We start from the raw sequence: 25,516 nt of genomic DNA, 5'->3' as shown, positions 1-25,516 counted from the left end.
GTAGTGTAGTGTAGTGTAGTGTAGGGTTGGGTAGGGTTGGGTAGTGTTGTGTAGGGTAGGGTAGGGTAGTGTAGGGTTGGGTAGGATAGGGTTGTGTAGTGTAGCATAGAGTAGTGTAGTCTCGTGTAGGGTAGTGTTATGTAGGGTAGGGGTGTGTAGGGTAGGGTTGTGTAGGGTAGGGTAAGGTAGTGTAGTGTAGGGTAGGGTATGGTTGTGTAGGGTAGTGTTGTGTTGTGTTGTGTAGGGTAGGGTTGTGTAGGGTAGGGTAGTGTAGTGTAGGGTAGTGTAGTGTAGGGCAGGGTAATGTGTAGGATTGTGTAGGGTAGTGTAGGGTAGGGTGGTGTAGGGTTGTGTAGGGTAGGGTTGTGTAGGGTAGTGTAGTGTAGGGTAGTGTAGGGCAGGGTAATGTGTAGGATTGTGTAGTGTAGTGTAGTGTAGTGTAGTGTAGGGTAGTGTAGGATAGGGTAGGGTTGTGTAGGGTAGGGTAGGGTAGGGTGGTGTAATGTGTAGGGTTGGGTTGTGTAGGGTAGGGTTGTGTAGGGTAGGGTAATTGTAGGGTGGTGTAATGTGTAGGGTTGTGTAGGGTAGGGTTGTGTATGGTAGGGTAGGGTAGGGTGGTGTGGTGCTAGGCAGACACAGTGGAATAATAATGTGTATATGCTGACCCTGCCGACTCACAGGCAGGCTGGAGGCCACTGTCACTGTCACATCGCAGCCCTCTCTCAATCCCAAATGAGTGACACCCAAGGCCCGCAAGGACAGGGACACAGAGCGCCCCCTCTCCAGTGATGACCTCACTCTGCCTGGCTGGCTGGCTGGACGTACACACACACACACACACACACACACAGAGGCTCTTCTACATAATCCCACTGTGCTAATAAAGCACCGTGTCTAACAGACGAACAACAATAAGGACGCAGAAAGGAAGCAGAAAGTTGCAAACCATTCCATAACTTAATTTAGCAGTGGATATTTGGATAAAAGGTAATCGAGTTAAATCAAATCATCTCTAACAATGGAAGCAATTGGGAGGTAAAAACAGCAGCAAGAAATATGAGTTATTTTTCAGATTCATCAAATGAATAACATATTCTGCAATGTTCCATCCAAAAATGTTCCATCCAAAAATGTTCCATCCTTGCACTGGAGCCTGTCATCAGTGAACTATCTACGGAGTATGCTGCAAATAGGTTAGATAGGTGGCCATTCATTAAGAACACTGATGAGAGTAAAGGGGGCATTATTTAACCCGGTGCCCTACAGAATATGTAAATAGGCCAATCAGTCAAGCCATTAAACAAGCACACACTCAGAGGTAAATTATTCAGGAGGTGCAATACTTCAAATGTAAGCTTCACAATTGAGGAGAGGCACAGCATCGTTGAACAGTGAGGCTAAATCTAAAAGTGAAAAAGAAGTCAGTGCTCAAACTAGTGTATTCACTTCTCTGAGAGAGAAAGAGAAAGGGAAGAACGGCGTGGAGGGAGAGATCAGAAGACAGACAAAGAGAAGGAGTGAGGCGGAAGAGAGAAAGGGAAGAACGGCGTGGAGGGAGAGATCAGAAGACAGACAAAGAGAAGGAGTGAGGCAGAAGAGAGAAAGCGAGACAGTCTTTAGTGGTTCTATTTTTAGCTCAATCAGTCCCCCCTCCCCCTGCTGTCACACACCCATTGTTTCCTTGGTAGCCCCCTCTACCCAATGTCTCCAAAAGCAACTGCCTCCCATTTCCATGGCAACAGGATCCTTGCCACAGCAACCAAGTGGAGCCAGAGGAATATATGAACGGAGGAAGGGGAGAGAGGTGAGAGGAGGAGGAGACGAGAGGAGGAGAGGGAGAGAGAGGTGAGAGGAGGAGAGGGAGAGAGGTGAGAGGAGGAGAGGGAGAGAGAGGTGAGAGGAGGAGGGGGAGAGAGAGGTGAGAGGAGGAGGGGGAGAGAGAGGTGAGAAGAGGAGAGGGAGAGAGAGGTGAGAGGAGGAGGAGGGGGAGAGATGTGAGAGGAGGAGAGGGAGAGAGAGGTGAGAGGAGGAGAGGGAGAGAGGTGAGAGGAGGAGAGGGAGAGAGAGGTGAGAGGAGGAGAGGGAGAGAGAGGTGAGAGGAGGAGAGGGAGAGAGAGGTGAGAGGAGGAGAGGGAGAGAGAGGTGAGAGGAGGAGAGGGAGAGAGAGGTGAGAGGAGGAGGGGACGAGAGGGGGGGGGGGGCTGAGAGGAGGAGGGGGAGAGAGGTGAGAGGAGGAGGGAGAGAGAGGTGAGAGGAGGAGAGGGAGAGAGGTGAGAGGAGGAGGGAGAGAGAGGTGAGAGGAGGGGGAGAGAGAGGTGAGAGGAGGAGAGAGGTGAGAGGAGGAGAGGGAGAGAGAGGTGAGAGGAGGAGAGGGAGAGAGGTGAGAGGAGGAGAGGGAGAGAGAGGTGAGAGGAGGAGGGGGAGAGAGAGGTGAGAGGAGGAGGAGGGGGAGAGAGAGGTGAGAGGAGGAGGGGGAGAGAGAGGTGAGAGGAGGAGGGGGAGAGAGGTGAGAGGAGGAGGAGGGGGAGAGAGAGGTGAGAGGAGGAGGGGGAGAGAGAGGTGAGAGGAGGAGAGGGAGAGAGAGGTGAGAGGAGGAGAGGGAGAGAGAGGTGAGAGGAGGAGGGGAGAGAGAGGTGAGAGGAGGAGAGGGAGAGAGAGGTGAGAGGGGAGGGAGAGAGAGGTGAGAGGAGGAGAGGGAGAGAGAGGTGAGAGGAGGAGAGGGAGAGAGAGGTGAGAGGAGGAGGGAGAGAGAGGTGAGAAGAGGAGAGGGAGAGAGAGGTGAGAGGAGGAGGAGGGGGAGAGATGTGAGAGGAGGAGAGGGAGAGAGAGGTGAGAGGAGGAGAGGGAGAGAGGTGAGAGGAGGAGAGGGAGAGAGGTGAGAGGAGGAGAGGGAGAGAGAGGTGAGAGGAGGAGAGGGAGAGAGAGGTGAGAGGAGGAGAGGGAGAGAGAGGTGAGAGGAGGAGAGGGAGAGAGAGGTGAGAGGAGGAGAGGGAGAGAGAGGTGAGAGGAGGAGAGGGACAGAGAGGTGAGAGGAGGAGGGAGAGAGCTGAGAGGAGGAGGGGGAGAGAGGTGAGAGGAGGAGGGAGAGAGAGGTGAGAGGAGGAGAGGGAGAGAGGTGAGAGGAGGAGGGAGAGAGAGGTGAGAGGAGGGGGAGAGAGAGGTGAGAGGAGGAGAGAGATGAGAGGAGGAGAGGGAGAGAGAGGTGAGAGGAGGAGAGGGAGAGAGAGGTGAGAGGAGGAGAGGGAGAGAGGTGAGAGGAGGAGAGGGAGAGAGAGGTGAGAGGAGGAGGGGGAGAGAGAGGTGAGAGGAGGAGGAGGGGGAGAGAGAGGTGAGAGGAGGAGGAGGGGGAGAGAGAGGTGAGAGGAGGAGGGGGAGAGAGAGGTGAGAGGAGGAGAGGGAGAGAGAGGTGAGAGGAGGAGAGGGAGAGAGGTGAGAGGAGGAGAGGGAGAGAGAGGTGAGAGGAGGAGAGGGAGAGAGGTGAGAGGAGGAGGGGGAGAGAGAGGTGAGAAGAGGAGGAGGGGGAGAGAGGTGAGAGGAGGAGGAGGGGGAGAGAGCTGAGAGGAGGAGGAGGGGGAGAGAGGTGAGAGGAGGAGAGGGAGAGAGAGGTGAGAGGAGGAGAGGGAGAGAGGTGAGAGGAGGAGAGGGAGAGAGAGGTGAGAGGAGGTGAGGGAGAGAGAGGTGAGAGGAGGTGAGGGAGAGAGAGGTGAGAGGAGGAGAGGGAGAGAGGTGAGAGGAGGAGAGGGAGAGAGAGGTGAGAAGAGGAGGAGGGGGAGAGAGGTGAGAGGAGGAAGAGGGGGAGAGAGGTGAGAGGAGGAGAGGGAGAGAGAGGTGAGAGGAGGAGAGGGAGAGAGGTGTGAGGAGGAGAGGGAGAGAGAGGTGAGAGGAGGAGAGGGAGAGAGAGGTGAGAGGAGGAGAGGGAGAGAGAGGTGAGAGGAGGAGAGGGAGAGAGGTGAGAGGAGGAGAGGGAGAGAGAGGTGAGAGGAGGAGAGGGAGAGAGAGGTGAGAGGAGGAGAGGGAGAGAGGTGAGAGGAGGAGAGAGGTGAGAGGAGGAGGGGGAGAGAGGTGAGAGGAGGAGAGGGAGAGAGGTGAGAGGAGGAGAGGGAGAGAGAGGTGAGAGGAGGAGAGGGAGAGAGAGGTGAGAGGAGGAGGGGGAGAGAGAGGTGAGAGGAGGAGGGGGAGAGAGAGGTGAGAGGAGGAGAGGGAGAGAGAGGTGAGAGGAGGAGAGGGAGAGAGAGGTGAGAGGAGGAGGGGGAGAGAGGTGAGAGGAGGAGAGGGAGAGAGAGGTGAGAGGAGGAGAGGGAGAGAGAGGTGAGAGGAGGAGGGGGAGAGAGAGGTGAGAGGAGGAGAGGGAGAGAGAGGTGAGAGGAGGAGAGGGAGAGAGAGGTGAGAGGAGGAGGGGGGAGAGAGTTGAGAGGAGGAGAGGGAGAGAGAGGTGAGAGGAGGAGAGGGAGAGAGAGGTGAGAGGAGGAGGGGGGAGAGAGTTGAGAGGAGGAGAGGGAGAGAGAGGTGAGAGGAGGAGAGGGAGAGAGAGGTGAGAGGAGGAGAGGGAGAGAGAGGTGAGAGGAGAGGGAGAGAGAGGTGAGAGGAGGAGGGGGGGAGAAAGTTGAGAGGAGGAGAGGGAGAGAGAGGTGAGAGGAGGAGAGGGAGAGAGAGGTGAGAGGAGGAGAGAGAGGTGAGAGGAGGAGAGGGAGAGAGAGGTGAGAGGAGGAGGGGGAGAGAGGTGAGAGGAGGAGAGGAGGAGGGGGGAGGCCAAAATCAACTGGGGGCATTTTCGTATACTATAATCTGCTGAGCTACGAACCAATGAGCTGCTCTCACACTGCTCTTGAGTTAATGGTATCTTTCAATTAATCACAGTCATCAGTCTGCTACGGTCGTTCAGCTGTTAATGCCTATGCAAGTCTGTTAATCCAGCAATGTCTGTGTCACGCTGATAGACTGGCCTCCAGACAGATCATTTCAGCCGCAAATAGCTTGTGAGGGAGGGGAAGATTGGGTTTGATCAACCCAAAAATGTGAAAGTCGCATGCTGTGGCCGTTATCGTCCAAGCCGAAGATCCTCTCCTTCCACGATGAACTCCTTGCCTCCCTCAGATCAGTGCACTACATCACATCAGCCTCAAAATCAGAGGGAGGGAGCCTTGCTTTGTGTACTTTGTGTTTGAGAACCCTCCTTTTCCAGACACGATGGCACACATTACCAGACAGATAACTGTCCAGTGAAAATCTAACTTCTAAAAGACTAATCCTATACTCTTATTTGTGGCCAAAGCATAAATTGGAGAAAAAAAAAACACTTCAAAAATCCCACCTCAAACAGATCATTTGAAAAATGCTTGCTATTTCTTCATAGAGGATGATCTGGCCAATCAGCAGTCTACTTGCATATTTTGTGACCATGTACGCCCACACCATCCTGCTGTTGAGGTATACCCACCCCATTCCAACCCAGAATACCCTACTGTTGAGGTATACCCACCCCATTCCAACACAGAATACCCTGCTGTTGAGGTATACCCACCCCATTCCAACCCAGAATACCCTACTGTTGAGGTATACCCACCCCATTCCAACCCAGAATACCCTGCTGTTGAGGTATACCCACCCCATTCCAACACAGAATACCCTACTGTTGAGGTATACCCACCCCATTCCAACACAGAATACACTGCTGTTGAGGTATACCCACCCCATTCCAACACAGAATACCCTGCTGTTGAGGTATACCCACCCCATTCCAACACAGAATACCCTGCTGTTGAGGTATACCCACCCCATTCCAACACAGAATACCCTGCAGTTGAGGTATACCCACCCCATTCCAACACAGAATACCCTGCTGTTGAGGTATACCCACCCCATTCCAACACATAATACCCTGCTGTTGAGGTATACCCACCCCATTCCAACACAGAATACCCTGCTGTTGAGGTATACCAACCCCATTCCAACACAGAATACCCTGCTGTTGAGGTATACCCACCCCATTCCAACCCAGAATACCCTGCTGTTGAGGTATACCCACCCCATTCCAACCCAGAATACCCTACTGTTGAGGTATACCCACCCCATTCCAACACAGAATACCCTGCTGTTGAGGTATACCCACCCCATTCCAACACAGAATACCCTACTGTTGAGGTATACCCACCCCATTCCAACACAGAATACCCTGCTGTTGAGGTATACCCACCCCATTCCAACACAGAATACCCTACTGTTGAGGTATACCCACCCCATTCCAACACAGAAAAGCTGCTTTTTAACGTACTTCATACAAAAACAATTGGGAAGGAAAACTATTTCATTCATATTGTAATGAATTATTGGTCATATTTCATAAAATAGTACGGCGTTAAAAATAACATGACAATGTGCTTTGATTGCTCACTATGACTGAAAGGGTTTATTGAGTTGATGCTTTAGTAGTTACTCCCTTGTATTCAATGGAACCTATTCTACAGGTTGAAACTGGGTCTACTTCTGAACACTGACGTAAGCTGCACCTCTGATGTATTACTTTCACCTGTCTAATAGCCATCTTCTGATGAGAAGCTGACTATTGCCTGATGTATTGGGCAGATTGCCATTATAATTGTCCTGGAACAACAACAGAGCCCCATTAAAGTGTTGCAGACTACTAACAAATGGCCCGAGATCCGCATAACCATCTATCAACGTGAAATAGCTGTTCAATCTTGCGCGGTAAAATCGATACGTCCATAAACCGCCCCACCATTTTAGTTCTATTATAGCAGATGTGCTCGGATCCCTTATCCATCGCTATTGATTATGGATGTGGTGCCTGTGGCCAAATCGCTCTGCCAGATTCACAGTCGTTCCCACTCTGGACACAACTGATCCCTGGTTAATGCCCAACAAGCTCAGATCAGCTCAGCTCCCAAAATTCCCTAAATTGGATAAACGACGGACGCTCAATCAAATGGGATGATTTTTGGGGGGTAAAACTTAAGAGTGGATATATGTATTCATGACATGTCCAACTGATATGAAATCTTAGTGGTGGCTGCATTTTGGGTTTAGGTTTTTGAGCAGATTGATATGAAATTCAATTTGGTGTGCCATGTACTGCCAGCATGTGGTTGTCAAGCCTTTCACTCTAAAGTGACAAGACATTTCTCAATAATTTCTCCTTTATCCCGCATCGTAAGACCACCGTCACTCAAATACTGGGGACGAGAAAGAAGGTGCATATATAAAGTGCGAAACATCGCAATGAGAAGAAATCCAGGGAAGGAAGTCCACTCATTTCTCCTTTAACCAGCATTACATCAACTTTCAAATACAAGGGCGAGAATGAACACATTCTTGTAGTGAGAGGGCGAGAACCAGCAATTTCTTGCAATGAGAAGAAATTGGTACCAGGACAGCTCAGAGTTGGATTATTCCAGTTTATGGAATCTAAAAATAATCCTAGCATGTCTGCTGTAAATCAAACAGTGTCAGTCCCAGGTTTGCATGCTACAATGTAGACATTTCATTTGAATTCCATCATGTCAGGTCTGGATTATAGATTATGCCAGCTGTGTCAGGGGAGTGAGTGGAAGGGGAGGTGGAACAGTCTCTCTGTTATACTGCTCTGCTCTGCCAGGAATATTATATTATTCTTTGACAGCAGACTGCTCCCTTCCTCCTTCCACATGCAGGCAGCCGCCCACCGGTTTTAGAAATCACCCAATTCCAGAGCTCGTTATAGAAACAGAAACAAGCCCAGGGCTGCTTCATTAACATGTTTTGTATAATTAAAGCAGCGTTTTTAAAAACATTTTGGGCGACCCGACCGAATTCACATAGAAATGTGAGTTATAGATCTATCATTAGCATTGAAAGCAAGTCTAAGAAGCGGTAGATCTGTTCTATATGCACTATTTCAATGCTTCCCGTTCTTAAGTTTTGTTTTTGCATCTTTTACTTTCGGTTTTGTAGCGTCAAAAAGTTGAAAATACAATATTTTTGGGTACTGAAAATATATTTCACAGCGGTTTAGATGGTACAATGATTATCTACACTATACATTGCTTGTTTTGTCACATTCATTGAAATTAGGCGAGCTATTAGAATTTTTGCAACCAGGAAATGGCGGAGCGATTTCTGCACATTGCACCTTTAAGACCGTGATAGAGTGGCTGGTGCTGTGATGTACTGCGCCGTCCAGCGTAACGCTTTGTTGTTTCCGTGTACATGATCAGTTTCACTCTAATGAGGTTGCATGAGAAAAAAGGAAATTGTATTTAACATACAGTTGAAGTCGGATGTTTACATACACTTAGGTTGGAGTCATAAAAACTCGTTTTTTTTAACCACTCCACAAATTTCTTGTTAACAAACTATATTTTTGGCAAATCGGTTTGCGCATGACACAATACATTTTTCCAACAATTGTTTACAGACAGATTATTTCACTTATAACTCACTGTATCAAAATTCCCAGTGGGTCAGAAGTTTACATACATGATAAGCTAATTGACATAATTTGACTCAATTGGAGGTGTACCTGTGGATGTATTTCAAGGCCTACCTTCAAACTCAGTGCCTCTTTGCTTGACATCATGGGAAAACCAAAAGAAATCAGCCAAGACCTCAGAAAAAAAAATGTAGACCACCACAAGTCTGGTTCATCCTTGGGAGCAATTTCCAAACGCCTGAAGGTACCATGTTCATCTGTACAAACAATAGAATGCAAGTATAAACACCATGGAACCACGCAGCCGTCATACCCCTCAGGAAGGAAACGCGTTCTGTCTCCTAGAGATGAACGTACTTTGGTGCGAAAAGTGCAAATCAATCCCAAAACAACAGCAAAGGACCTTGTGAAGATGCTGGAGGAAACAGGTACAAAAGTATATATATTCACAGTAAAACGAGTCCTATATCGACAAAACCTGAAAGGCCACTCAGCAAGGAAGAAGCCACTGCTCCGAAACCACCATAAAAAAGCAAGACTCCGGTTTGCAACTGCACATGGGGACAAAGATCGTACTGTTTGGAGAAATGTCCTCTGGTCTGATGAAACAAAAATAGAACTGTTTGGCCATAATGACCATCGTGATGTTTGGAGGAAAAGGGGGGAGGCTTGTAAGCCGAAGAACACTATCCCAACCATGGAGCACGAGGGTGGCAGCATCATCTTTGCTGCAGGAGGGACTGGTGCACTTCACAAAATAGATGGCATCATGAGGGAGAAAATTATGTGGATATATTGAAGCAACATCTCAAGACATCAGTCAGGAAGTTAAAGCTTGGTCACAAATGGCTCTTCCAAATGGACAATGACCCCAAGCATACTTCCAAAGTTGTGGCAAAATGGCTTAAGGACAACAAAGTCAAGGTATTGGAGTGGCCATCACAACGCCCTGACCTCAATCCTATAGAAAATTTGTCGGCAGAACTGAAAAAGCGTGTGCGAGCATTGAGGCCTACAAACCTGACTCAGTTACACCACCTCTGTCAGGAGGAATGGGCCAAAATTCACCCAACTTATTGTGGGAAGCTTGTGGAAGGCTACCCAAAACGTTTAACCCAAGTTAAACAATTTAAAGGCAATGCTAATACTAATTAAGTGTATGTAAACTTCTGACCCACTGGGAATGTGATAAAAGAAATAAAAGCTGAAATAAATCATTCTCTCTACTATTATTCTGACATTACACATTCTTAAAATAAAGAGGTGATCCTAACTGACCTAGACAGGGAATTTTTACTAGGATTAAATGTCAGGAATTGTGAAAAACTGAGTTTAAATGTATTTGGCTAAGGTGTATGTAAACTTCCGACTTCAACTGTACGTGTATTCTACTGCGTTTGTGAGTGTCATGTTACTGTGTGGTTGGTGTGTGTGTGTGTGTGTGTGTGTGTGTGTGTGTGTGTGTGTGTGTGTGTGTGTGTGTGTGTGTGTGTGTGTGTGTGTGTGTGTGTGTGTGTGTGTATATATATATATGACTGTTGGGTGTGTGGGTCACTGATAAAGATATTTTAGCCTCAGCCTACGTTCTCAGCATCAGTTGCCATCCCCATGGCAACATTAACTGCTCCTCGGTTACGATGGCAACTAGCCCGACCCCACCCTCCCCAAAGGCACATAACTGTCTACCACTGGAAAAATTAAATCAACAATCTGACCTTTCCTACCATTTTCACAACATTCACATTTGAGTAACATTTATACAACACTTTACAATCCATTTTATTCAAGTCTGCCATGTCTCTAGTAGTCTTCAAATCATAAACACCTTTTCGTGTAGCTTTTTGAAGCATTAGTAAACCAACGTAAGCCCACAAGGATTTTCACTATTCACACATCATTGTCTAGTTCACGTGAACAAACAACTGTCTGTCACGCTGTACCCGCTAGATCAAAAAGACATCACCCAGATAGACACCCCCCCCCCCCAATACACACACACACAATCGCTCTCAGAGGAACAGCAGAGGAATCAAAGCCTTTAACTCTTGCCGCTCTGTACTCTGCAATGTTGCTGAGGGCCAGTGGGCAGCAGAGCAGCCCTGCTGTGGATAGGTTTGTCTGTCTCCATGAGGGCTGTGTCAGAAGCCTTATTTACAGTGAGCTCCCAAAGTATTGGGACAGTGACACATTTTGTGTTGTTTTGGCTCCGTACCCCCAAGACATGCTAACTTCTCACCATTACAATAACAGGGGAGGTTAGCATTTTTTTTTGGGGGGGGGGGGGGGGGGGGGTTATATTTATCGTTATTCACGATTCATTCAGGATTATCCGTCATCATGGTAGCATCCACATGAATGTAGAAGTGTTTAGAAACATTCTATTCTTATTTACAATACAAGTGACTCCAAAATGACATAATACATTATTTACCATTCATTTCTATTGAACACAAAATAATCTGAAACACAACCAAAACAAACAACAAAAGGCATCCAACAAGTTTGTAGAGTCACAAGCTCAACTTTTTACTACTTTAATACACATAAGTGAATTTGTCCCAATATTTTTGTTACCCTAAATTGGGGGGACTTTTTACCATTTCAAATCCAAAGTGCTGGAGTACAGAGCCAAAACAACAAAACATTTGTCACTGTCCCAATACTTTTGGAGCTCACTGTTTAACCACATGCCCTGAGCCCACACCTGGGTGCTTCTGTCTCACCACATCAAGGGGACAGGGCTGGTGGCAAAAATCCACCGTTCAACACTGTCACGGATGACTCCACATTCAGATGCTCATCAGGGCTCGTCTGCGAAGGAGACCTTGGTCTCAGCATGACCCCCTATCGAGATCAAATCTTCTCCAATGAAAACATGGTATTTCAAAAGAATCGCCACGCTCTCCCTTTTATTGGTGGAGAAGAATGGAATGGAAGCGACACATAAACCCCACACACACACCTTATAGGTTGGATGACTGACTTCTTGATTGATGGTTATATGCAAGCGACTGACAGTGATGTGACGCAAGCATAACTGCAAATAAAACAGCACTTACAATGTAATTACAGCTGTTCTAGAGTGGCTGACGCACAGCGAGCAGTGGGTGGCACCAACCCAACCTTAGCACTGTTATAACGGGTGGTTAAGGAAATGAAGAAACTAAGGCTTTTAAAGCCAAACAGATGGAGTATGATATATATTTTTGGAGAATCAGAAAGCGTGTTACAGAATAGAGATGGTGGTATTGATACACGGCTAGGACCTGTGGTTATTCCGTATCGCCCTCACCCCTCTGATCCAATGAGTTCTTCACATCGGTGATAACAGAAGTGTAATGTTGTGGTCTGGCTGCCAGCATATCCTCATAGGAATATGACAGAGATAGAACAAAACTCCATCCAAACCCCACAGGCTTGGACTGTAATACTCCTTTATAGAGATAGCCCCCACTACCTGATAATAACCTCTTTCTAAAACAGCACCCGTGTGAGTCCCGGCTTTCACAATGGTGAAATCACCTAGGTTACCCCTTCATGTCACAACCCATCAATTCACAGTGCATGGACAACTCTGCTAATACTGTACACTTGTCCCTTCTAGGATCCCATCCGTCAACGGCCTACTAAAGAAATCCGCCCCCCAGGAACAGTGAAAAGCACCATCGATAAAAATAGGTGGCTGGAATATTTATGAAGCTTCGTTGTTCTGGGTCGCGGCCCTAAAATAACACCAGTGACTCGTTGTGTTGCTGTGTGCAGTCACAGTGACATGGGGACACTGTGGGGGCACATCGGTGGCACATTGGCACCTCTGTTAATGCGCTGTACTCCTCCCACTCACCCCCAAATGGCCAAGGGATGTTGTCATTCACAGAGGCAAGTTAACAGTCTGACTGCCTCACCTCAAAAGGCCAGGAATGCTCGACTTATCTAAACCACACAAATCCCATCAATATTACATTGGGTCACAGGCGGTAGGTGGAGTGGGGGGTTGTGAATGGGAGAGAGGCTTAGAGAGGGCAAGGATATGCCCCGTATTGGTTGGTCTATAAATACACCAACCGACCAGTAATGAGGGGGAGCAAGGCCAGACTAACTTTATCTAACACCACACACACACACACCCCACCAAGACCAAGTCAATATGATAACACTCTGAAATGCTCTCATATGTGTGAAAGTCCATCTTTGAGATAATTACTCCGATAGAGGACATCCAATACTAGTTTGTGTTGAGACCTTGGAGATATACTAAAACGCTGTTAAAATACAATCATACTAAAACGCTGTTAAAATATAATCAAACTAAAACGCTGTTAAAATACAATCATCTTCACTGAAGCTGAGAGGTGCTTAATCTCTGGCCTGTGCCCAAATGAAAAGCACATGAATGACCCCTTGTCCCACAAACACACACACACAGACACACACACAGATACTGAGTGGCAGTGGCTGAGCTGTCAAAGGATTTTGCCCTGAGCTAACGGTGCACTTTTCCACTCGTATGGGTAACAACAAGAATTGTCTACTGAACTTCAAACACTGAACAAAACATGAGAAACAGAACACACACACACACACACACACACACACACACACACACACACACACACACACACACACACACACACACACACACACACACACACACACACACACACACACACACACACACACACACACACTGCTGTTGGCCTAATCTTGTCCTTCATCTCCAGGAAAGAGCATGCTGGGTGAGGGATGGGCTGGGACACAGCAGCTTTACCTCTTGTCTCCTACAGGGCCTAAATAGCACCCCCAGTGACACAGCTCCACCCCTTGAACACTGGCAAAGAGGGCAAATTACAGAGGGGCAACAGAGACAGCTGTGTCTCTCCCAAAACCCACCCACCCACTCACACATCAAGCTATTCATCTCAAGGAACAGAGTGCAACTGTTAAAAGCCATACACTTTTAGATGTTCAACGGGCTCTGCTGCGATGGCTGATTATACACGTCACTGTTTCTCTATCCATCTCCACAGGTGAATAACGGGCTCACGTCTCATTAGAACCAGTCTTTGGCTGCACCGAGCTGGAAGAGGAAGCCACGGACAGGAAGTGATGCGGGATGAAACGGTAAACTGTATCTACTCGTCCGCTTCTTCAATGAATCAGAGTGGTGCCTGCTGAGCTGCGCTTTAACGCTGCGTGTTAACATGATGTATTTATATACTGGCAGCTCGCCGGGGCGCTCATAAATAAAGAAATATTTCACACGCTACCCAGCTGGACAATTTCTCCAAAGTGAATCCGGGGGAGTTCGCGACTGTCATAACTCTTCATTACAGAGGAACCCAGATTGCCAAAGTTAATAAATATATATAAATGTGTGTAGTTTGGGCATTGTGCGCTCACTTAAAGCTGTCTGATGGTGAAGGCGGCATCTAATTGGCTGTGGCAGCTGTATCTTGAGGGGCACATTCAGTACACACGGCTTAAAATAAAACTGTGATAAAAAAAAACTGACTGTGACGCTCGTTTACCACTTGCTCCTTTGAGCAACTACTGTGGAGTTAAAGTGTCAGTCATCGTCCCCGGATGACTGCACTAGAACGGATGAGGTGTGTATATCCCAGTGTCTTTATTATGTAAGGGGGAAATGGGAGAAATACTGTGAAACAGCAGCGAGAGAAGGGAGTGTGCTGAATGTTGTCTCTTATTGGACAACACAATTCTGGCTGCAGTGCATTCTGGGCAAGTTGCCTGGGAGGGAGGGGTTAGAGGGGGTTTGGGGTGCTCACCCCTCTCAGCTCAGTGAGAGTCAAGGTGCCAGTGGGGTTCGCTCGGCCTGAACATGGCAGCTTATGTAAGCAACTCTATGGTGGGTTCGGCTAACCTTCACTCAGCCCTCCTGGCCTTCGGAGAGAGCACACAGGACACCAGAGGAGACCCAAGGGGTGCTAGCCAACATCTGGAGCTCTCAAACAAGTGCGCCTGTCTCCTAAAACAACCTCTCTCTCAATTCTATTCTATATTCCACTTTCCTGTCCTAGTGTCCCCACCTCCTTGGATTCAGCCCCAAGCCACTTTTTTTCAGCCCGTCTCGCCCTGTCTCAAAGAGATTGCTTCACTGTGGTGCATTGCAACACAAGACTTTCCCACAATTTATTTCCCACTAGGGATTAAGATGGGTAACAGGGATCCCGGGACTGTCCCAGGAACACTTCACATTTCCCCCCAAAAATTATGACAAGACCTGGGAAATTACGAAATGTTTCCCCAATGTGTCACTAATGCAATTTCACAAAATACATAACGTGCGCAGCAGCAGATTAGCAAAAAATGTAATTGCACATTATCCAAACAGGTTGTTGCATGGAAGCCTTTAGAAGCCTCTAGAATATTTAATTCAAACAAAGTCGCCATGAATTCAAAGCACACGCATTATTGACACGGACTGCACACACGGCCCGAATGCAGTTAATAAACCCTAGCGGAAACCTCTACAGTATAGCTTATAAAATAATGTGTGCCTCTTTGAGCTGTCATTGTGACTCTTTGGACAGTCACAAATTTGATAGGCCTACGCACAATTCACTACATAGGCATTTCTGTCACAGTCTGTAAAAAAAGACATGAGGGAAAATTCTCCCTTCTGTCCAGGATTAGGTTATTATTCTATCCGGTCCCAATCCCGTCAGTCTCGCATGGAAATTCCTAACTTTATTCTGTAAGCCATAGGTTGCTTTATCAAAGCACTTCTCTCGCCTATGCATGTCAAAATCCCGCTATGACAATTCACCCGCTTCTCTGTCTCGTTTCTTGCTGCCCATATGAGATCTGCGGTAGAGAATGTGTGATCAACAATGAGAGTAGATATGGATTTTTTTGTTTTTAAACAGAATTGATCCCCGTTAAGATACCTTGATATTTAAACTATTTTCACTCTTCATCCCTTGGTTATTCATGATCTGATATCTGTATAATCATCAACTCCATTTGGCCAAATACCGGAGATATTCTGTCATTCGTTGTTATCTGGCAAGTTTAGCAACTTTGGTCATTTGAATTTTGTTTGACTGCTGTTACAAAGTTACACTCGGGGTGAGCTCTGTGCATCCTGAGTGCACTCCGCGTCGAGAACCACTGCTGAATTTGTGAACAGCCCGTTTTACAATTCACAACAATGTCATTGGATAGTTACTTTATCATTACTAAATATCAGTTTCACTTGCTCTTAAATCTTTACATGGTGGAGCAGCACCCCTCTTATTAAGGGAGAACCCTGGCATAATGACCAGATCTTGGTTTTAAACGCTTTAAATGGGAACTTCTGATTTTGCGGTATTTCCCGGGCCTCTCTGGATTAATATGAGTTATTCAAGGTATTGAAGGTATTGAAACTTGGTAGATTTGAAGGAAGATATTGATCCCTATTTCCCACATATTTTCCCATATTCCCCCAAAAAGATCAAGGAGATTTCTGACTCACCTATTGGGGCGGCCGTCGTAGAGGCAAAAGGGACATGAAAATCGTCAGGACATGGAAAGACAGAAGGAGATAATGAGAATCTGATTGGAGTGTACATTCATTCAGGCATGCTTTGATTAGAGAGTGGTCATGCACTGCAGAGGTTTGGACAAAACATCCAGAGAACTGTTTAGAGGTTCCTCTCTGGAAGAAATGTTAGCTAAAGAGAAGAAGACAAGGAAACCAATGTTAATTCAACCCAGAGGAGACAAAGATGAATCACGGAGGTCCAGTCGACACACACTAGACTGTTATCAGAGACACCTGGATACCCGCAGGAAGGAAGAGAGGTCTGGTTATGAAAGAAAGTGCCGGGGAAACTGGTGACGCTGTGTGTGGTGGTTAGTAGCACACCACAGGGTTAATGAGAACACTCCAGCACTGCCCAGACGCAGCAGTGCCTTGTGGGTGAGAGGAAACCAACCCCCCCCAAAAAGCCAAGCCCCTCAGACAGAGTGTATCTTTTCAGGGAACCTGTATGTTAGTCAGTCAGGCTGTCTAGACTGGGCTATTGAGTCGGTCCCAGCCCAGTCTTAGTGCCGCATGCCCATGCAAGGTATGGGTCTACTCCTCTAATCTTCCAATCCCCCTAGTGGAGAGCACATGCCACTGCAACAAACCTTCAGACATGGGGGCCACCACCACCAGGGGCTCCGTGAGTTCGGCAAAGCTGGGGAAGAAGGGCTTGGCAGCGGGGTTCAGACCAGACCCCGGGGAGGTGGGGCTTTTGGTGGAAGAGGAGGAGGAGGAGGGGGACTTCGTGGGTATATTCTGTGATGGGGATTTGCCCTCCCTGGGGTGATATTCCGGTATGGTTTTTGGGGAGCGGAGGGGGGCTGGGCTGGGTGTGTCGAAGGCCAGGCCCAGAGGTAGAGGGCGCCCTGGAGTGATGTCACTGAACTCAAAGGAGTTGTTGTTGAAGTTGGAGTCATTGATGAGCCAGGAGCTGTCGGAGGGGGAGAAAGGGGGAGCGGTCGCTGTGAGCTCACTGAACTTCTCCAATGGGGACAGGCCACGATCTGGTTGGCGGATGGGGCTTAAACTTAAGGCATTTTTCATATGGACATCGTGCATGGGGGTGTCATGATCAAACACCACCTTGACACCCGACTCATGAACTGGGGAATCTAGGGGAAAGGTTGTGGAGAAAGGCTCTTTGGCATTGCCCATGCTAGCGCTCTCCGTATCCATGAGCAGGTCTTGGTAGCTAGCAGTGAATGGGTCTCCTGGACGTGAGGCCATGGGGAAGGTGCCCTTGGGCGAGAAGTCTCCCTGACTGGTGGGCATGGAGACAGGGGCGGTAGGCAGGAGCTCACAGCCCAGGGCTGGTGGAGGGGAGGTGGGAGCTGTGAGAGAGAGCAGGTCCTGGGTGAGAGATGGAGGGAAGAGGCCCTCATAGAACTCCTCACTGGCAGGACTCAGCTTCATGTTGGAGTAGGGGTTCTCCAGGGGCTGGGAATGGGTGATGGGGGGTACTAGTTGGTCTAACACCCCTTCAGGGAGCCCTTCAGGGAGGTCATTGGCAGAGGAGGCAGAAGAGGGCACGAAGGGCTCAGCTGTGACTCCCCACTCTTCTGGAAGCTTCTTCCTGCTCTTGCCCCTCTTTCCCCTGCCTCCACTTCTCCCTGGCTCTTCGCGCTCCCAGCCTCCATCCATCCTGTCCCTGTCCTTGCGAGGGGAGACCCTGTGGTGGCCCTCTGACAGGGGTGTGTTTTCAGCCTGAGCCTCCGGGTGGCCCCTGTTTTCTACCAGGTCGTACACATCATCCCGGGGCCTCCTTTTCTTCTTCTTCTTCTGCTGTTGTTTGCGGTCGTTTCCTTCGTTGCTTTCCCGCTCCTCCCCCACGGCCGAGGCCTCTCGGTGGGGCCAGCCAGAGTCAGGGCGGTCCTCGGGGCTGGCCGCCAGGTGGCTGGCATGGCGACTGATCACCGTGGAGACGTTTTGGGTGAATGGCAGGTCGGTGGGAATGCAAGCCTCGTCTGGCCAGCCATCGCCCAGGGCACCTCGTGTGTGAAGAGGGAAGAGAGTTTAAAGCATGCATACAGTCTCTCTCATCTAGACAAAAGCGTGAACTTCAAAGGGCTCACTTACTTTGAAAACAAAACCAAGTTCAACAATGCAGTCTAAGAAATGAGAGTAGTAACAGACATTGTGTACATCTTTACAGCTGTAGACGCTTATTGACGGTCCATTCAATATAACTGAACTTTGGTAGTGTACGAGCTGCAATTTCTCATTTTGCCACTGAACACTCAAAATGCAACATGGTTGTCAAATCACTCATGCACCCTCATTGGCCCGTTGCCTCAGTAACCCCTGTGTGAATGAATAGTCCCGCTGAGGGACTGGTAATACTGTGGCTTTTTGGCTGCTGACTCCGTGCTACCCTAGTGACATGCTGGTGTACTGAATGAGATTTTAGGAGGAGGAGAAAGCTGTGTTTACTTCATAGTGAGTAGGTGATTGAACTCAGCAAATACAGACACAAACACAGCAATTTGGTCAAGTACACAGAAACAGGCTCAGACCACACAGTTGTATAGTACAGTATAGGCATTGAAATGTTTGCGTACAGAGCGCTCTGAACGGTGCGACATTAATTGCTGTGCACTCTGTGAAGGCTCTGGTTGTCCCGCTTCTGATACCTCATTTGAATAAGGCGCGACATGCCACATTTTCTGGCCTATCCAGACAAAGGATACATTTCCTGTGAACCTTGCAGCTCCACCTACAATACGGCATATGAAACGGGAGACTAGCGATTGGAGCAAAACCAGTCTCATCTTGCTGTGGTGTTCTTATATGGATTTAGAGCTCTCAACATGAAACAATACCAAACGATTTTGCAGAATTGAAACTAGCCCACTCTCTTGGTCACAGAGGGACAAAATCACTTGGTGCTTAAAGCTGAAGTCGTAACGAGTCGACATTTGAATGTCGCTGGGCTGAAAAGGCTCTGTCGTCAGTTATATGAAACGGTGCCAATTTTGTACTGTCACGAAGTATGATGACTTTTATTTTACAGTGATAAACAAGATCAAATATTATAGTAAGTCAATTAGCATTTGATTGTTACTATATTTAGAATATTTACATTTGTTAAATAGGAAAGAAATCGTATATGATATTTTTTATATTTTTATGATACAGTATCTGTACTGTGTACTTGAACTGGTGTCCTCAAAAGTGAATACACCTCAGCAATTTCCGACTATTTTTAACAGAAAGGTAAAAAGCATTACTACAGTAGGTATTGCTTAGGGCCCTGTCATTGTAAATAATTACTTTTGGGTATGCTGCTTAGGTGGAAATCTACATTTTGACATTACATTTAAGGTAAATCGTGTTGTGATTAATATGGGATTGTTTCCTTTCCTGAACTGTTCATTCTAGCTAGTTCAATTCTAGAGCCCCATGCTGCCAAGCTGCACGGGTAAGCCGTGGCGGTTCTGAGGAGAGGAGGAATGGAAGGAGGAAGGGTTTTAGAGGAAGTGATTACCCAGTAAGGCTGGGCCACTTTGCCCCAGTTGTCTCTCTAGCCTTTTGAATACCGAAACTCCAAATGGAGCATCTCTTTATCATATTTTCATATTTTACATTAATCAAGCACCACATGACAGAAACGGACCTAGTATGTTAAAGCAGCGATGAGAGACAATGCAGGAGCACTTAGAGCCGCTCCCTCAATGCTCTGGGGAGCTGTTGAATCTGGTCCTGTGATGAACAGCAACAGAATGTCTTGGTCGCCGTCGTGGTTCACTTCAAGTACCGAACCAGCGCGTGGTACAGTATCCCCAGAGCCCACAGGTTGCAGGTCTCCAGGGGTGTGACTGACTCCATGACTAATGCAGCACGATGGTGCTGTTCGGCACATATAAGGTCACTGCAGCACTTCTGCTCCACTAGGTTCCCAGCCCTCACAACTCCGTTCAGTGCAGACACGCTTAGCTAGTGTGCTATGCTAATGTTATACATGAGACACTCAGCATAACCCCGACTTAGTTGTAATACATAAATACCTCATGACTTTTGTAGCAGAGGATGTTTTGTTTGTTAATTATTGCTGTAGTTGTTATTCTTCCCATGAGTGTCTCTGACAAGAGATGGTCGGTGAGTCATAGCAGGTCCCTTTTTCCCCCTTCACTAGCAGGGGAGTCTTCCAGGGGTAAACACGAACGCAAGGTGCATTCAGATATTGTACTGATCAAATGAGCTTCCCCATATCGAGCTCTAAATGACTCCTCTACACAGACAGGCTCTGGAGTTTGGAGTCAATACTCCACAGGCAGCGTTTTGAACTGACGCCTGTGAAGTTTATCTTTCAGCCTCAGGCTTCCAATCGGTCTGCAGCTTATAACTTATTCAGTACCAGACTGTGCTGCGTGCCTTTAGTCACACACACGCACACGCACACACAGCTAAATGCTATTCCTACACAAACATGCTTGTGGAACCACCTACTGCAGGGGTAGGCAACTAGACTCAGCCTGTGGGACGAATTTTGTCGGAGTGGATGGTCGGCGTGCCAGAACATAATTATAATACATTGCACACTACAAATTGACCATAACTAAGACTAAAAAGAGATTGTATTTGAAAATAACAGTAATTTCATACATTGAGACATGATCACATCTCACATATCTTTTTTAATTTTTTATTTGTGGGAATACTTGGGAACAGATAAAAAAATTAAAATCTAATTCCCAAAACACTTTGGGGGGCAAAAAATACACTTGCGGGACAGTTTTGGCCCGCGGGCCGCCTGTTGCCGACCCCTGAACTACTGTGTAGTAGCATAACACTGGGTCTCAGCTGTGCTATAGCCATGTGGCCCCTGGGATGTTATGGGAATGCTATGTGACAATAGCAACAACATGATGACATCCAGTATTCTATACCATCTGAGGTCTAATGGAGTGTAGGGTATTCCCAGCAGGGGCTAGACCCAGTGAGCGGAGGGAGGCAGCCACAGCTCTAGCTATAGCACCCCTCAGTGGACAAGAGAGGGCAATAGTACAAAAGTTATATAGGTGCCCCGTGTGAGGATTCTCTACACAGGAGCGGAGTTGGGGGTCGGATTGGGTGATGAGCCCCACAGGGGGTCCCCCCCGCTGCTCTAAGCCCATAAGCCCTCAGCCAAAACCCAGACCTCATTAACTGAACATGAGATATGGAGAAGGGGTAAAGGCTGGCTGCCACTGGGTATACTGGCAAGGGGAGGTGGCACTGGGATGAGACTATGTGGAGGAGACAAGTGGGGTGAGGGGATGGGCTGGGGTTGACAGATGGCATCGGCATGTAAGGATTTGTGGCAACACTCAAGTCTTGGGCGGGGTACCGTATAGAGAGGTATTCTGAAATACCCACGGTATAATTTTCAATACTGTCAACCCCCCCCCCCCAACCCCAAAAATATATATACATTACATACAGTGCATTTGGAAAGTATTCAGACCTCTTGACTTTTTCCACATTTTGTTACGTTACAGCCTTATTCTAAAATGTATTAAAAAATACACAATACCGCATAATGACAAAGGGTAAACAGGTTTTTGAAATTTTTCTGGGGAATTGAAGGTCCCCAAGAGCACAGTGGTCTCCATCATTCTTAGACGGAAGAAGTTTGGAACCACCAAGACTCTAACTAGAGTTGGCTGCCCAGCCAAACTGAGCAATCAGGGGAGAAGGGCCTTGGTCAGGGAGGTGACCAAGAACCTGGTGGTCACTCTGACAGAGCTCCAGAGTTCCTCTGTGGAGATGGGAGAACTTTCCAGAAGAACAACCATCTGTGCAGCACTCCACCAATTAGGACTTTATGGTAGAGTGGCCAGAAGGAAGCCACTCCTCAGTAAAAGGCACATGACAGCTCTGGTCTGATGAAACAAAGATTGAGGTCTTTGGCCTGAATGCCAAGCGTCACGTCTGGAGGAAACCAGGTACCACACATCACCTGCTCCAGAGCGCTCAGGACTTCAGACAGGGGTGAAAGTTCACCTTCCAACAGGACAATGACTCTAAGCACACAGCCAAGACAACACAGGAGTAGCTTCGGGACAAGTCTCTGAATGTCCTTGAATGGTCCAGCCAGAGCCCGGACTTGAACCGTCAGAAAATCTCTGGAGAGAACTGTAAATAGCTGTGCAGCGACGCTCCCCATCCAACTTGACAGAGCTTGAGCGGATCTGCAGAGAAGAATGGGAGAAACTCCCCAAACACAGCTGTGCCAAGCTTGTAGCGTCATACCCAAGAAGACTTGAGGCTGTAATCACTGTAAAAAGTGCTTCAACAAAGTACTGAGTAAAGAGTCTGAATATTTATGTAAAGGTGATATCTGTTTTTTATTTGTAAAACATTTGCAAACATTTCTAAAAAAATGTTTTTGTTTTGCTTATATGCAGATTAATGAGGGGAAATAAACCATTTAATACATTTTAGAACAGGGCAGTAACATAACAAAATGCACTGTATACAAAAGAAATTGGGGGAAATAATTGTTAAAGAAATACCTGCAGTGAACTTGTGGACTAGTATTAAAAGATAAAGCAGATTGTGTTATTTTTCGCCTGTTGCATTTTATTTCATTATGAAGCAGTTCCCCAAAGTAGCTGATTGAGCCAGTTACATGGTATGTTTTTTCTTAAAGAGCGCAAGAAGCAAACAGGCGCTTTTGTGATGTGACGATCCAGTGTTGTGCAGCGCAAGAGAGGTGATCAAGTTATACTTGAACCTTATTACTGTTTGCCAGCTAAATATATTTTAACTAAAAAGTTTAACTATCTAAGATGTGACAAATAAATTCTGTCCAGCTCAGGGCTCCAGCTATGCATTTGGTTTGCTAACTTGCTAGCTAAGTGGCAAGTTAGCAAGTGGTGATCAAGCTTCTTGGTTACAGCAGAGACCATCAATCCCCTCCTAGATCAAGATCCCTGCAGTCTAATATTTGTTTTGTGCATGTAGCAAACTTTTTTTAGATAGTTGTACAACTTTCTGAGCTGGCGTGTCTATCCTTGCAATTTGTTTATGTTCACTTGCGCTTGTTAGCATTTAGCTAGCGTCTGCTATGGTAATTCGCTAGTACTTTGTTAGAATTTTTTTTAACGTTTGGAAAGAAATATTGCCCCCTTGTGTGCACTGACGGAAATACGGGAAACGTCCCAACCCTAACACCCTCTAGTTTGCACAATGACTTCCACAAATGCCACACATGCATGCCAACACGACGAGAGGCAGACCGACATACACATACAGTTGAATTTGGAAGTTTACATACACCTTAGCCAAATACATTTAAACTCAGTTTTTCACAATTCCTGACATTTAATCCTAGTAACAATTCCCTGTCTTAGGTCAGTTAGGATCACCACTTGATTTTAAGAATGTGAAATGTCAGAATAATAGTAGAGAGAATGATTTATTTCAGATTTTATTTCTTTCATCACATTCCCAGTGGGTCAGAAGTTTACATACACTCAATTAGTATATGGTAGCATTGCCTTTAAATTGTTTAACTTGGGTCAAATGTTTCAAGTAGCCTTCCACAAGCTTCCCATTTTGGCCCATTCCTCCTGACAGAGCTGGTGTAACTGAGTCAGGTTTGTAGGCCTCCTTGCTCGCACACGCTTTTCAGTTCTACCCACAAATCTTCTATAGGATTGATGTTAGGGCTTTGTGATGGCCACTCCAATACCTTGACTTTGTTGTCCTTAAGCCATTTTGCCACAACTTTGGAAGTATGCTTGGGGTCATTGTCCATTTGGAAGACCCATTTGCGACCAAGCTTTAAGCTTTAACTTCCTAACTGATGTCTTAAGATGTTGCTTGAATATATCCACATCATTTTCCTCCCTCGTGATGCCATCTATTTTGTAGGTGCACCAGTCCCTCCTGCAGCAAAGCACCCCAACAACATGATGCTGCCACTCCCGTGCTTCAGGGTTGGGATGGTGTTCTTCGGCTTGCAAGCCTCCCCCTTTTTCCTCCAAACATAACAATGGTCATTATGGCCAAACAGTTCTATTTTTGTTTCATCAGACCAGAGGACATTTCTCCAAACAGTATAATCTTTGTCCCCATGTGCAGTTGCAAACCGTAGTCTTGCTTTTTATGGAGCAGTGGCTTCTTCCTTGCTGAGCGGCCTTTCAGGTTATGTCGATATAGGACTCGTTTTACTGTGGATATAGATACTTTTGTACCTGTTTCCTCCACTATCTTCACAAAGTCCTTTGCTTTTGTTCTGGGATTGATTTGCTCTTTTCACACCAAAGTTCGTTCATCTCTAGGATACAGAACGCATCTCCTTCCTGAGCGTTATGACGGCTGCGTGGTCCCATGGTGTTTATATTTGCGTACTATTGTTTGTACAGGTGAACGTGGTACCTTCAGGCGTTTGAAAATTGCTCCCAAGGATGAACCAGACTTGTGGAGGTCTACAATTATTTTTCTGAGGTCTTGGCTGATTTCTTTTGATTTTCCCATGATGTCAAGCAAAGAGGCACTGAGTTTGAAGGTAGGCTTTGAAATACATCCACAGGTACACCTCCAATTGACTAAAATGATGTCAATTAGCCTATCAGAAGCTTCTAAAGTCATGACATCATTTTCTGGAATTTTCCAAGCTGTTTAAAGGCACAGTCAACTTAGTGTATGTAAACTTCTGACCCACTGGAATTGTGATACAGTGAATTATAAGTGAAATAATCTGTCTGTAAACAATTGTTGGAAAAATTACTTGTGTCATGCACAAAGTAGATGTCCTAACCGACTTGCCAAAACTATAGTTTGTTAACAAGAAATTTGTGGAGTGGTTGAAAAACGAGTTTCAATGACTCCAACCTTACTGTATGAAAACTTCCGACTTCAACTGTAGGCCTTAAGAGCTGGCTGAAGATGTTGATAGGTACTGAAAGTTACTGAACTAGGTACTGAGATAGGCACTTCGGTAAAGGCACTGTTACTCATAGTGATAATGTGTGTTTCTTAATGTGTGTTTCCTTTTACCTGCAGACATGTCCTTGGGTGTGTTGGCTGCCTGAGGTGGGGGCTTCTGGGGCTCTGCGATGCTGGGAGGCCTCTCTGTCGATAGTGGAGCTATCCCCATCTCCATCCCCATAGCAGGCTGGGAGAAACCTGTCACACAGACACAAAGAAAACAATCAACCCCTGTATTCACAAAGCATCTCCGATGGATTAACCCCAACTCTATCCATTTAATCATGTTCATTATAATCTAAGAGGCAAAACCGATTCTTGATCAGCACTTCTAGTCTGAGGTGCTTTGCGAATATGGGCCCAGAACCGCTTCAAATTGATCCTGATACAGAGTCAGACAAATGTCACACAGAGCAGTAGCAATCAGAGCTCAGATCATCCTCAGCAGGGCCAATGAATAGGTCGAACATAAGTCCTAACACAGGCAGACGGAATGTGCCAATCCAGAGAGATCATTGAGGAATGTTCAAAAGATGAGTCATGATAGAATGAAGCCTTTCAGGCGCAGAAACGAGGGACGGAGATGTTTGAAAATGGGCCCCGCTAAATGGACTTCTATTCCTCAACGAGGGCCATTCTCCTGA

The 25,516-nt window shown here is 46.9% G+C and overlaps 1 protein-coding gene across 8 annotated transcripts in view; it reads right to left on the bottom strand.

Annotated features, from left to right (window-relative positions):
* LOC106590274 (uncharacterized) overlaps nt 1-25,516 on the bottom strand; it is a 124,182-nt gene that overhangs the window by 42,676 nt on the left and 55,990 nt on the right. For all 8 annotated transcript variants that reach the window (XM_014181093.3, XM_014181095.3, XM_014181101.3 and 5 more), the window contains 2 exons: nt 24,942-25,070; nt 16,562-17,944 (listed from right to left, as the gene is read on the bottom strand). In XM_014181093.3, coding sequence (XP_014036568.2) covers nt 16,562-17,944; nt 24,942-25,070 — 1,512 coding nt within the window. The remainder of the gene's footprint in view (nt 1-16,561; nt 17,945-24,941; nt 25,071-25,516) is intronic.

The sequence above is a fragment of the Salmo salar genome, chromosome 29 (genome assembly GCF_965601325.2).
Source record: "Salmo salar chromosome 29, fSalSal1, whole genome shotgun sequence".
Taxonomy (NCBI): domain Eukaryota; kingdom Metazoa; phylum Chordata; class Actinopteri; order Salmoniformes; family Salmonidae; genus Salmo; species Salmo salar.
This window is presented reverse-complemented; position numbering and strand designations above follow the sequence as displayed.